This window comes from Fukomys damarensis, unplaced genomic scaffold (genome assembly GCF_012274545.1).
Source record: "Fukomys damarensis isolate Sample0158 unplaced genomic scaffold, DMR_v1.0_HiC HiC_scaffold_8, whole genome shotgun sequence".
NCBI lineage: Eukaryota > Metazoa > Chordata > Mammalia > Rodentia > Bathyergidae > Fukomys > Fukomys damarensis.
Window position 1 is genome coordinate 20629981 of NW_022900920.1, and position 13808 is coordinate 20643788.

At 46.2% G+C, this 13808-nt stretch overlaps 1 protein-coding gene across 1 annotated transcript in view; it reads right to left on the reverse strand.

The window, feature by feature from the left end:
- LOC104869360 (pancreatic lipase-related protein 2) overlaps window positions 1-13808 on the reverse strand; it is a 34559-nt gene that overhangs the window by 5204 nt on the left and 15547 nt on the right. Inside the window, exons 5-13 of the mRNA XM_033761398.1 lie at window positions 10471-10548; window positions 10109-10157; window positions 9424-9578; window positions 8282-8407; window positions 7425-7559; window positions 6903-7014; window positions 5355-5474; window positions 4155-4274; window positions 1415-1533 (exon numbers count right to left, since the gene is read on the reverse strand). Coding sequence (XP_033617289.1) covers window positions 1415-1533; window positions 4155-4274; window positions 5355-5474; window positions 6903-7014; window positions 7425-7559; window positions 8282-8407; window positions 9424-9578; window positions 10109-10157 — 936 coding nt within the window. The 5' untranslated portion in view covers window positions 10471-10548. The remainder of the gene's footprint in view (window positions 1-1414; window positions 1534-4154; window positions 4275-5354; window positions 5475-6902; window positions 7015-7424; window positions 7560-8281; window positions 8408-9423; window positions 9579-10108; window positions 10158-10470; window positions 10549-13808) is intronic.

The window sequence follows — 13808 nt, forward strand, 5'->3', positions numbered from 1 at the left end:
TTATGAAACAGTATCTTTTCCCTCTCTCTTTTCTTTAACTTCATGTGCATCCCAGATGCATGGTGTGCAAAGCTCTTTTGCAAGTTGGAGAGCATAAGACAGGGGCTGGAGGTCACATTACTACACATGCACCGATCACAGCCAACATAGCCAAAGCTGTTCGCTGAACACTCATAGACCTTGGCAATCAGATATCAGGTCCCTTTGACCTTAGTTCATCTCAGAATGTGAAGATCAAAATTTATTTTGAAAGGAAAAAATACAAATGTAAGCATGTTTATATCTTTGGGAGAAAAACTTAAAATGTTGAATTTTTGCAACTTTCTGTAATAATGGACTCAAGCATCCTCAACAGAAAATCAAACCTTTTACTAGGTTCCAATAAAAACTAAAACCTTTCCCCTAATAGATTATTTAGGGGAAATAGAAATCCAGCGGGCATCACCTGAACCAAATAATCAAAACCTGTATTATTAAATAATGGACAAAAGGCCATTAAATAAATGTATGGAGTGGCTGAGTTTCTGTCAGTTGCTAGCAAGAGCCCTGACTCAATAAGGCTGGTAACACCTTGTTTAGATAGATTGTGATAGGATGTGACTGAGGGGGATCTAACGTCACCAATAGACTCACAAAGAAATAATCAACCAATTTCAGAGTGTGGGATATTCTACCAAACACCTTGTCTGGACTCTTCAAAATTTTCCACTTTCTGGAAGTCCAAGGGAAAAAATGGGAAACTGTTTGAGATGAAAGGAGACTAAAGAGATAAGACAATAAAGGCAATGTAATAAAAAAAAAGGAAAGAAAAGACAGAGGAAGAAAGGAAGGAGGGAAAAGGGGAGGAAGAAAAGGAAGATGGGAAAGAAGGGAAGGAAGGAAGGAAGGAGTCAGATAGTTCTAGAGAACATTACCTGGATAAGGAGAAGTTTGAATATAGATTATGTATTAGAGCCATTAGTGCATCCAAGTTAAATTTCTTGAATGCTGTTCTATAGGATGATCTTGTTCTTAGAAGATACATGCTGAAGTATTCATGAATAGAATATTGTCCTAATAACTTCACATAATTTAGGAGCAAAGTACACATATGCACAAACATATAAAATGTTGGCACTTGCTGCACCCAGGGGATGGGTGTAACAGGCATTCACATGCTTTCTTTGACTCTGTGAAACATGAACTTGTCATTAAAGAAAAGGTGAGCGCCACCCTGAAGTGGGCCCAGCACAGCCAGCTCTAGGCCTCTCCCCTTCAGTCCACCCTGTCCCTGCAGGAAGAAGGGTTGGAGGCTTCAGCTGTTCCACAACCTCTGATCATTCATGCAGGGTCACACCGTCTCTTGTTCTAAGCCATAGGGACAAAGCACCAACAACAGGACCACCACCACCTTCCAGGGCCCAATGCAACCTACCTCCTGGAACTCCTGGTAGGAGGCACAGGGGTAGCCCAGGAAGCCATCAGGGTTGAGGATGCTGCTGTAATAATACTCCCGGCTCCTTCTGTGGTTGCAAGAGACAACACTGCGGATTCCTGAGAAAGGCGAGGCCGTGGGAATTGGAGGAGGTCTTTCCCCTTTGAAGTGTGGCCCCTTCTGACCATCTACCTTTCACGAATGGGCATTTGCTGAGGAAGGCTACTGAGGGCCAGGCAAAGCCAAGGATGGACACATCTAACAGCATTTTGTGCAATGCTCCATGGGCTGGGTGTGTAATATGAATGAGGAGGGCCGGGTGTGGGGTGACAGCAAGAGAGAGAGAGAGAGAGACTGAGATTATGAGAGAGACAAGAGACACAGAGAAAAGATAGAGAGAAATGAACAATTGGATGGATATGTATGACTCAGAGAGGCAATACACAGTTGGCCCTCCTTATCTATGAATTCTTCCCTTCCCCTTTCTCTTCTCTTTCCCCTCCCCTTCCCTTGGGAGCCAACCAATCACAAGACAAACATATAGTTAAGCCTACAAAGTTATGTGTAAACTGAACACATGGAGGCTTTCTCTTTTCATGATTCCCAAGATAACACCATATATGTTACATATACAGCCTATTTACATGGTCTATACGTTGTATGAGGTACTATAAGCAACCTAGAGGTGATTTATAGTGCACAGGAGGGTATATGTAAGTTATATGTGAATGCTGCCCTATCGTATATAAGGGACCTAGGTGGGTTCTGGCCCTGTGGAGGTCCTGGAATCTCAGATACTGAGGGATGATTAAATATGCGCTGCAGACAGACAGACAGACAGACAGACACACGGGCACACGAAGACAGTGACCGAAGCTTTTCAAAGGATCCTACATAGCCCTGCCAGTTGTTAAAGGCCCAGATTCTTTGCTAATTTTTCATGAGAAGCACAGAAACCTTTCCATGTTTCAGGGCCGACAGTGAATTCCCATGTTAAGGAAGTCAGCAGGAGGCTGACTACCCACCACCACCTGTGGATTGAGCCGTGCTACATGCGGGGACCCTGGGCCACGTGGACAGGACACATGTTTTCCCAGGCCAAACTTTTCTGTGCCTCAGGGCCCAGGCTGAGCAATTCCTCCACTCTGCTATGCCAAGTACAAGGCAACTCTGGCTCCTCTTTCCGTACATTTTAGTCACCATCTCTCTCTCTCTCTCTCTCTCTCTCTCTCTCTCTCTCTAAGCCAAAATTGTTTCGTTTGGAAAATTGTTTTTTCATTTTTCCAGCTACTTGGTACAAAACTTCTCATGAAGTAATCCACAGCAACCCCACACCAGGGATTGTTCTGGGGTGACCTGGTGGGCTGTACGTTACACCCCTCAAGAAAGAAATGCTCCCCTTTGTGGCCAGGGTGGATTCACTATGCCCAGGGCCCAGCGTCTTCAGCCCGGCCAGCCAGGTTCTGAGTGCCTGCACCAGTACGCACCACCACACAACAGAACCTGTTTTAAACTTAATTGTTTCTTTCATCCCAAATTGCTGCCTAAGGACTCCATAATAGAGAACAAAGTGGATTTAATTGTTCCCAGTGCCAGCACCTGGGTGACTCTGGAGTGCAACACAATAGCAACACACTGCAGCATTCATGGGCTTGCTCACTCCAAATTGCCTCTTTAATTAAACTCCAGCTCTTTCCTATTATGTGTGCCCTTCCCGTCAATTCTGGGAGGGGCAGCTATTACTGTGACTCTGGGGCTCCTTCAGGGAAAGCCAAACAGCCACATCTTCTGGAGAGTTACCTGGTGCGGGGCCGAGAAGTTCAAAGCTCCATTTATTTGTTGGTGGATGCTGGTGGTTGCTTTAGCCACCCTGCTCTCTGACACTGAGCACACGGAATGCTAAGATGCCGTGCAGGACCACTCAACTCCATTTAACAGGATGTACTTAGTGCCTGCTTTGAGCAAGGTCCCAACAGGGTACTAGAGCGTCTGGGTGCCTGAGGCACACTCCTTAGCTGTAGGAAACTTCTAATTCAGAAAAGTAAAGAGAAATGAAAATGACTACAGATCGAAAGCCTGCTCCTTCAGGGCTGAGAGTGAAGCAGGGCCTCCGGAGGGGTGAGAAGAATAAAGGCCCGAAAGAAGGCAGTCACATGATGTTATGGCTATGGACCCTGATCTTTCGGATGAGCAGAAACATACAGGCTTGCCAGGACCTCCCGTGGGTCTGAGCTTCCTGGGCTCAGATCCCCACAGCACACACACAGCCCAGACCCACAGAGCATATCCCTCATCTGTCTTCTGATCAGCTCAGCCCCCTTCCATGCCTAGGACCTGACAATGATGAACAGCAAGAACGTCACAGCCTCATAGCTCTGCTTACACTCTGCGGTTCTCCAAGGAACAGGTGCTGAAGGGAGGCTGGGTGGTCAAAGCCAGAGCTGGGTAGTTCCCAATGTGCCCATCCAGACTTGTCCCAGCATCTTCACAACTGGGGCAGAGGGCACAGGCTGGGACATGAGATCAGAGCTTCATAGTCAGAAATCAGGCTTAAATATAGGGTGGGCTCTGACAAGCTGTCTAACTTTTCTGCAGCTGTAAAATAAGGCTAGTGAGGGTAAAGTAACTCATGGCACTAGCATTCCATAAATGGTGGCAAATTCAGTTTCATGGCAGCCCTACACACTCTGCTTTCTCCCCAGATGCACAAGTTGATTCCTTACTTCTTTTATTTACATACCTTGCAAGAGGTTATCTAGATCAGTGATGGTTGAGAGGATATTTTTGTTACACCCAGGCATTTCCTCTCCTCCATTTGGAAAGAAATCCAGATGGCCCACCTTTTGGCTCATTCCCAAACCTGAAACGTGAAGCAGAAAGGAGCAGAGCTAAGTGGTCCCAAGTTAGATCATGGTCCAGTAAAATGCTCAATTCATCCCAACAAGAGCAAGATTCTGCCTTCAGCACAAGTATCACCACCTCTACCTCTGCAGAAACTTCTCAGATAGGAGCTTGGCAAGATAAGGAGGAAGGAAAAAACATAGGAAGTAAGATTCAAGGGAAGCTGGGTGAGTGTGCTTGGCTGTCAGTGCCGGTGAGGCCCTGGAAAACCTAACATGCTCTGATACCAAAAACTGTGATAGGCACATGTCTTGTGCAATTTCTATTACTTTGCTTATTTTAAAATTTTGATTTCCACACTATACTGACATGTTGAGATCAAATGACATTAGGCACATATGAGAGCCATAGCACAATGGTTGGGAGCTCTGGCTTTTGAAGCACAGAAATCTGTGATTGCAGACTTCATGATCACTAATGTCAGTGAATTTCAGTTCCTCAGCTGTGAATGTTACAGGATTCATAAGCTAATGTTCAGTGTACCACCACCATTATCATCACCTTTAAAAGCACAGCCTGCATTGGTACATTGCATGAATGGTTATATAAGAAAATATCGAAAAAATTGATTTTAGAAGATTTAAATAAAAGGATATATTTAGCCTCCAGCGAAAGAAACTATAAATAGAGCTTTTCCAAAGGAAGTAAAACCATACAAAAATTAATTTTGTAAGTTCAGGCTAAATGCAATAATAAATGTATCTGCCACGTTGGATAGATTGGGGGAGGTGGCACGGTTTAAGATTAAACGATAGCCTCCTAGGGACTCTACATGGATATTTCTTGTTCTACTTGGGCCTCACACTGATAACATCTGCATGGTGCTGGTTGTTTGTTTGGGGCTGGAATCCATTCTGACTGGTTGATACCTAAGCCATTCCTGTAGTTAGCCTTTTTGAATAACCTCCTTAAAGTGTGTGTACATGTGTGTGCTTGTTGTGTGTATGTGTGTATGCCTGTTTTGGGGGTAGTGGATTCTTGGAACCAATGTCATCAGTTATAAACTCTGGTCACCAGGGTGTTGGAGTAAGGAACTCACCAAAGGAGGGAAGCAGGGGAGCAGTATCTGTGTGAATCACATCCACAAACATGGCATCAGATGGGTCCAGTCTAACTTCCTCGGGCGTGTCCTGGAAGTATGGCTTTGCTGGATCCAGCCCTGAATGGAAGGAGGTAGACATGCTGCACTTTGAAAAAAGACTTGGATCTAAACCCCACGCCTACAAACCAAGGGCCCCAGACCCCAATTGCTATGGCAGCTCCCAGTCTGCCTGGGAAAAAGGCTGGGACAGAAAGACGGGAATGGGAATACTGTCTGAGGAAGAATATTGGGAAATCCCTAGTGCCTGGCTTCATGCAGGATTTGAGGTGATCCTTGTGCACCTCATTTCCCCTTGCTTATTTTTATTTATTTATTTTTGGTACTGGGGATCGAACTCAGGACCTTGCAAGGTCCGGTCAAATGCGGTGCCGCTGAGTTAAATCCTCAACCGGCCTTTCTTATTTTTTTCTCACACATGTTACCAACTGGCTGTTGGACTCAGGGTCTGTAAGCTGTCTGGCCTCTCATTTAGCTGCTCCCCAGTCCCTGAGACCCACACTTCTATGGCTTTGAGTTTTTTCCTCTGCTTGGCCCTTCCTCCACATTCTCCCTTTCTCTGGCTCCATCTTTCTCCTCCGAGACCCAACAGAAAGACAATCTCAAGGAAAATCGAACCATTCTTTCTCAACCTATGTTAGCCGCTTTGCATTATTTTGCATTTATTACTTTCACTCTGAATTTCCCTTGCCTACTTGGGTTTCAGCTCCCTGTACTGGATGGGATTACCTGAGCCAGGGGCTGTGACCAGTTCATTTTCAAAGAGAGGCAGAGGGTGGGAGAACACTGCACACAGAGACTAATATTCTTGCCCTGACACTGCTCAAGTTCAGATGTTTGTCCTTGTTTAGAACATGGGAATAAGCACATCTGCCTTAGAGGGGTATTGCAGAAACCCCAGGCAAAGATGAAAAAGGTCTTGTAAATTGAAAAATTCTACATAACCAAGAACTATTACCCCCTCCTCCTTCACTCAGTGCCTATAACAGTGCCTCCAGCAAAAGGGACACGCATCAAAACTGAACCAAACTGTTCGCTTAAGTTCCATACTGATTTGACTGCCCAAAATAAATCGTTATCTTTGTCTGTCTTAGAGGCATTCATTCTGCCTAGGGTCCGTTCATTTATTCATTGCTCAGAGTTTGCTGAGCAAGACCTATGGCGCAGGTCTCAACTAGAACTTTTCGTTTTAGCAACACAGCAAAGACACCAAAGAAACATCTGTGGATCTGATGAAGTTTTAAAAATCATCACACTTTTTTTTTTTTTTTTTTTTACTTTGGCACACTGCACTTTAGGAATAATCCCGAGGCCATGGGTTTAATATGCTATTGCATTTTTCTTGTTTCATAAACGCATTAGTATTTGCAATCAGCTATTTTCTAATTCACTTTAAAATGCACGGGCAATTACTTTTTACTCAGCACCACCTAGAATCAGCTCCCAGAGGGCCAGCAGGGTGCAGGAGCTCGCCTGCCTCCCACCTACCTGTGATCCTGCCCAGGCGGCCTTGCAGTCGCCTTCCCGCCTCCGCCGCCGCGTGCGCGCCCAAGCTGTGGCCGATGATGTGCACGTCCTCAGGGTCGTACCCCAGCTTCGTCTGCGGAGGGAGGACGGGTCAGGCCCCACAGCGTGCACAGGAGAGGAGGGGAGGGGACGCCGTCTAGGCCTAGCGCGACCTGACCCGCCCGCCCCTCCGGGTTCTGCAGTCTGAAAGCCTGGCAACGGGCCCAAGTGCGGCAAAGGCCGACTACAGAGCGCCCGCCCCCGTCTCAGGCAGGTCGGGCTTTCCAATCCCCCGCTGGAAGGATGAAAGCGCTCTTTCCTTTCCAGAGCAGCCTGCGGGGAAGGGAAACCCAGCTTGCAGGAGGTCAGGGCCCTTAGCTGGGGACAGAAGTGATATTGCCTCCGGGCCATCACCAGGGAGAGTGGTTGGGCTACTTGACTTGCGCCCAGCCCCGGGCTCTGGGCGCCGTGTGCTCTCTCCCGAAGCGGCCGGGCATGCCTTACCGACAGCACTTGTATTAAGTAAGCGACCTCAGCGCCCACGACGCGAATGTTCTGAGTGGCTTGGCCATATATGGTCCGAGACCCGCCCTGCCAGTCCACGCAGACACAGTTCACCTTCTCCACTTGGAACATTCTCTGGGGAAGACAGAGATGAGAATTCCCAGCATCAAGTGGCTGTGCCACAAACTCATCCTCTTCCCCGTCACAATTTAACACTCGATACAGCACTGTGTACACTAGGTGTACACTCACCCTGCTTAACAGGTGTGGAAACTGAGGCTGAAACGGGCAAGTGTCTGGTCTAAGGTCTGACAGATGGTTACTGGCACAGCCAGGTCACAAAGCCCACTTATCGGGTCAAGGTCTACTGAAAAAATTTACTACCCAACAAAATTTACCAATCGCTCTAGCCCCACTCCAAGCACTGCATACTCACTTGTGGTTAGTGGCTCCTGCTTTGGACGGCACAAATGCAGACCCTTTCTATAATCATAGAACAGTCCGTGGGGCACACGTGCCAATATTTAAGCTTTTAAACAAAGTGTCACACAGGGACTGTCTATCACCAGTCAGACATGAAAGTGTCAGGAATTTTGTGCAGTCTACACATTAGACTCTCTTGCTAGGCACTGGATTCCTTTAACCCCAGAGGAGGCGGCTGGCTAGAAATTTATGGGTAGGGAAAATGTGGCAGTGGATGCCCTGAGAACCAGGCTTTCCTCAGTGGTTTTAGGAAGGAGCCCTGTCTCCCTGGAGAATTTCCTGGGCTGATTTTGGGCCTCGGGAGTGCACTACTGGAACCTGTGTGCTGGGCGTTGGTCTCCTCCGAGTGCCTGGTGAACAGGGTGGGCCCCTACCCTGCACGAGTCTGTCATCCAGGACTTCTCGCCGTTTTCTAGGAAGCCGTGAATAATGAAGCGGGTCCTGCGGTCCAGGTTGAAGTTGGAAGCTTTGATGGTGGCCGGGTCAGTGGCATTGATCAGCTGGTTCAGTTAGAAAAGATGAATTTGAGTATTGGCCTTTCCAATCCGTGGGTCCCGGTACGAGACATCACACGGTCAATCCCCACATAGCTGGGTCACACCAAGAGGAATTCCTTCCCCCACTCCTTCCAGAATTTTATTTTATCTTTCGTTAAATTTTAATTTTTATTGGTAAATATTTGCAACACATAACGATCGCATTCCTCATGGGGAGTTGGAGCACGTGCACAGCGCATCTTAATTCTTTTTTCATCCCTGTTTCTGGCCAGGGTTGTGGCTAGAGTTCAGGAAGCCCAAACTCATAGATTTTCTATTTTCTTGAACCTCTTAACTGAACTCTAGTATTTCTCTTAATCATGAAACTAGGCAAGAGACCACAACGGGATTAGCAGCCCGGCCTCTGTCCTTCGTTGGAGGCACTATTTCATGTCGCACTGTAGTAGCAGAGCCCTGGCCAGAAGCGGCAGGCCTTGGGTGACATTCAGCCCAGTGGAGCCTGAGAATTTCAGACAGACTCCTACATGCCCGTGGTCTTGCTCAGGCCCCTTCTGCCAGAACAACACCCCGCCTGGCAGGTGTTCTGGCGCTGAAACTTGCTCTCTGGGACCTTGTGTCTTTTCTGTTGTGTTGAAAATTGTCCCTTCTCCTGTTTTCTAGCTCTTTGAGAAGTGATTTCTTTACCTCCACTGCCTGGTACAGGGGAGAGATAGGACTTTGCTGGGGACATACCTGGGCTTCTCCACAACTGCCACTCTTCCAAGGGAATAGGATGCTGGTGTTACACGTGTGTGTGTGTGTGTGTGTGTGTGTGTGTGTAGTCCTTTAGGTTAGGCATACATGAATCTTACCAGATGCTCAGGTGTTTAAGATTCCCAAGATCTCTAGGTCTCACATTGACAGGACAGCACCTTCTGGGAAGTTCTAAGCCAGAGAACTGCCCCCCTAGACAGCCACATGAGGCCTCCAGCTTGGGACCTCCAATTGCCCGCCATGCAGTCATTCCACGCCCCTCTTACTTGGTAGTTGTTCTGATTTTCATTGGTGTACAGAAGAAACCGAGTATTAATGCTTTCAGGGGATTCTGGAAATATCTTTACAGGCCGCAGAAGGGTCCCTGCCCATGGTTTTTCATTGGAGAAGCAGCCAAGGTGTGTATAGCAGACTTCTTTCCCTGGGGCAGGAAGAACCGCAAACAGGACAACACACGTGAGGATTTGGAAAGAGCAATTTATCTCTGTGCAGGAAGACCTTTTAGGTCAGAGCCAGGGCCAGCTAAGGCTGGGGCTGGTCTTTATGTTTGCCATCAGTGTTCCTGAAACTGCTGTGGTGATAAGAATCGCTTGGGGGCTGGGGATGAATAGATATAATATATATAGTACACGGGCATACCACACTCACTCCCAGGCCCCTCCTCCTGGATTCTCATTCTGCGGTCTGCTGGTGCCTGGACACAACATGTTTACTAAGTGCCTCTAATCATCAGGCGGTCCAGCGACTCATTGATCTACTTCCTGCTGCCTGAAAACTGCCTCATTTGGGAAGTCCCTGCTGGCCTTGTGCACACCGAATGTCATGAATATCAACTGTCTCTCAAGTGCCCGGATCTCTGCGTCAGAGAGGCTATGTGTTCATCTGGACACCTCTGTGACCTCTGGGACAGCCTGTCACTTTCTCTCGGAGGATTGGTGACAGGATCCTCACCTCTGATGGTGGCCAGCAGGAGAAGGCCAATGGTCCATGAGAACAGCATCTGTGGGATGAAAAACATGGTCGCACGTCCACCAGCACCCATGTACACAGGCACAAGACTGGCACTGCGAAGCCCAGGGACAGTGGGAGGGCAAAGGCACAGAAACCCAGTGGTCCGGGCCTTGCAGGACTCTCCTTTGGGACTGAGGTTGGGACTTCTCAAGGCACCTGGAATTGCAGCACCACCCTGGAACCCTGGACCCCAGTCTTCCCGTTATAGCTGCTTCTCTCCCATGAGCCCTATTCCTGCAGCCCAATGCTGCCCGAGCCCTGCTCTTTGTGCCCTGTCTGGGCAGGGAATGACTCTGACTTACTTTGCTGAGCTGGGACTGCCACTCGTGCCCTGCAGGTTTGCTGTAGCCTTTTATAACCAGACTTGACCCTCGGCACTCCTACGAGGCAAGGCCAGGCAGGATAAATAGGGCTGCTCGTGGTCACTTTGACCTGAGTTATCAAAAACACATAAATCCAGTGCAACCCGGTGAGCAAGGCTGTTTAGAAAGAGAGGAAAGGAAAAACCAATTTTGCAGGGAGGGAGGCTCTGTTAATCTGCGTTTACAAGTTCGGGTGCCAAAAGATTGTGTTCCCAAAGTGATAACAGGGGAACAACACACTCTAGTATCTGTCCATCAGAATTACTCAGACACAGGGACTCCAGACTCATCTGGCTGCTCTTGCTCTTGGCAGATGATGCAGGGATGGGAACCAGAGGACCCGCTGTCCAGGGGGAGGGAGCGCACGTGCCACGTGCACCTTAGGGATGGATTTGGGACCCCCCCCATCAACCTAGAACCTGGAACCTAGACAGAAGCTGGACATGAAGGCAGCCGGCAGATCAAGATGTAGTAAACTGCAAAGCAAACACTTCACACAACATCGTTTAGAATAATATAGTTTATCATTAGCTACAATAATAATAGCTATATAACAATATAGTCTATCATTAGTCTTGTCTGCACTGCGACACAGACATAAGTGGAAATTTTAAAAAATTTCTTTCAAAGCTGAGAGGAGACCCTTGGTGGACAGGCAGGTGAGGTGCCTCCCTGTGGTGTTTTAAACTGTCATATTTTTCCAGGCTTGTTCAAACTGTGGCCAATTTTTTTTTTCCTTTTCCTTTCAGTGAAAAGAAACTGTCTCAGGCTGCATATAAAAATGTAATAGTTAACATGTACAAGTAATAAAGCTTCTGTTTTAAAGATTTTTTATTTTACTATCACATTAAGAAAAGAAAGGGATGCTGGGCGTCGTGATGCACGCCTATAATCCCAGCACTCAGGAGGCTGAGGCAGGAGGATTGCTGTGAGTTCGAGACCAGCCTGGGCTACATAGTGAGTTCCAGGTCAGTCTCAACTATGTAGTGAGACCCTTTCTCAAAAAAATAAACAAACAAAATTTATAAAAAAAAAAAAAAGAAAAAAGGAATAAAGGCAGGCCTTTCCTGATTTAGATACACCAAAGGGCACACTGAGCTTAACTTTTAAAATTTAAGTACAGTTTCCTAAGTCTTGACAAATACGTACTCCTGTCAGTGGCTAGCATAGGTCTTTGCTATGCTAGGGGCAATGCAAATTAAGACAAGAGCAACAGTACACATTTACAGGCAAAAGCTCTAGAAGGTAAGCGACGATAAGGAAGGGACTCCAGCTTGAGGAACAGCTGGGGCCAGTGCTCGGATTCAGATCAGGCTGGCCCACGAGCAAGCCACACTGGTGTCACAGCTCTGGAGGGGATTCTGTTCCCAGGAAAGGTTTGTCTTTTTGGCAGCTGCAGTCACGTGAGGCCCTGCTCCTCTGGGGACATAGATGACAATGGCTACTTCAGGACAAGGCTTGGAACTGGATGTTGGAAAAGTTATTAATTATATGTCTGTGAATCTTGAAAATTACTTCAGTTACTCTTATCTTGGTGGGTATGATTAGGGCTAATAAACCTTGTTTCATTGACTTTTTCAAAATGAGTAACATTAATCTAAAGGTTTAATGTAATACAGGATAATACAAAGGTCATGCGTTGTTCTACTTTTTTTTTTTGGCATTTGTAGGTCCAAATGAATAGTCAGAGGTTTTAGTAAAAACTGCTTTTAAGACCCTGACTGTTTCAGAAGAAATCCAAATTGTGTTTTTAATAAGAAATGGGTTAAGGGCTCAGGAGTTTGATTGTCCTTTATCTCTATTGTGGTCGTTCGCTATTTCCCATGACATTTATCCTCTACTTAATTTTAGGGAGAAATGAACAAAAATTATCTGTTTTTGTTAACAATGTCATTATTAACTATTTTACTCTGTGGTTATACTTTCCTGTTGGGTGTTTAACACTGCGTAGATAGATAATCAAAATTAACCTCTTTTATTATTAAGGCCAGGGTTGCTAAGTGTTACTTCTGCTCCCCGTCCTTCTCCTTTACCAGCTTTGTCACCTGCCAACATAGGTCATGAGCTCATGGTTTTCTTGACCACATGGCTTCCCTTGGAAGCATGGAGACATCGTCCTCTTCCTTGACCCCCCTTTTTGCAGAATGCACATTGGCTGGGCTGGCCTCTGGCCTCTGGAGTCTCAGCAATTTCCCTGCTTGGAAGATTGGGTGACTCCTGGAAGTCTCAGTGCCCTTTTAGAGGGGTCCCATTGGGCCCTGCGTCCTGGCTATGGAGGTAAAAAGATAAAATATTGGCTTTTCTTTTAGCCCTTTTATTTTTTGGGGGGGTATGGGGGATCGAACTCAGGACCTTGTGCTTGCAAGGCAGGCCACTGAACCACTGAGCTAAATCCCAGGCCCTTTTATCTTTTTAAACTTTGGACTCCAAGTGTTGGTTTTGAACATCCAGAAGCTCGGTTGCACTGCTCTTAAAGGTGCAGCCTGGGGTCCTAATATTAACTGTGGTAATTTCCTGTGGATACTGGAAGGTGTCCTCATATTTTATCTGTCCTGTAGGTGGTGAACTATCATCTTAAAATCCTGCTCAGGTTGTCTGCTGGGAGTCATATTCCTGCAGAAAGTTAGCAGATAACAGAGTCTTGCAAGGAGGATACAAAACAAAATTGATAGGAGCAAAATCCACAAAACATAATCCACGCTTAGTTTTGTTAAAAAGTTTTATCTAAGAGTATTTGTTAGGATCTCCTTAAGTAGCATATACTTATTTACAGATATTCTTTCTAAGTGACTGATTTTGGAACACACAGTGGTCAAGCCTATTTAATTATCATAATATAATTAGGAACTCATAAGCCTAAAGAGTCTATTATTACAAACAAATTTGGTAAGGGGAGTTACTGGTATGACAAGGGGTTTTTCTTTTTAAAATTTATTTATTTATTTATTTGTTTGTTTTATTTTATTTTATTTTATTTTATTTGAGACAGGGTCTCACTATGTAGTTGAGACTGACCTGGAACTCACTATGTAGCCCAGGTTGGTCTCGAACTCACAGTGATCCTCCTACCTCAGCCTCCCAAGTGCTGGGATTACAGGCGTGCGCCACCACACCCAAGAAGCAGTTTTTCTTAAACCCTGTATTTTAGAAGACTTGTATACTTGAGGAATTAAATGTATTTGACATACAGAAAAGTGAGCAAGAATTAATGTTATAGCCATATAGAAGTCTTTTCTATAAAAACTTAGCTTTGCCAAATTTAGAGTCTATGACTGAGT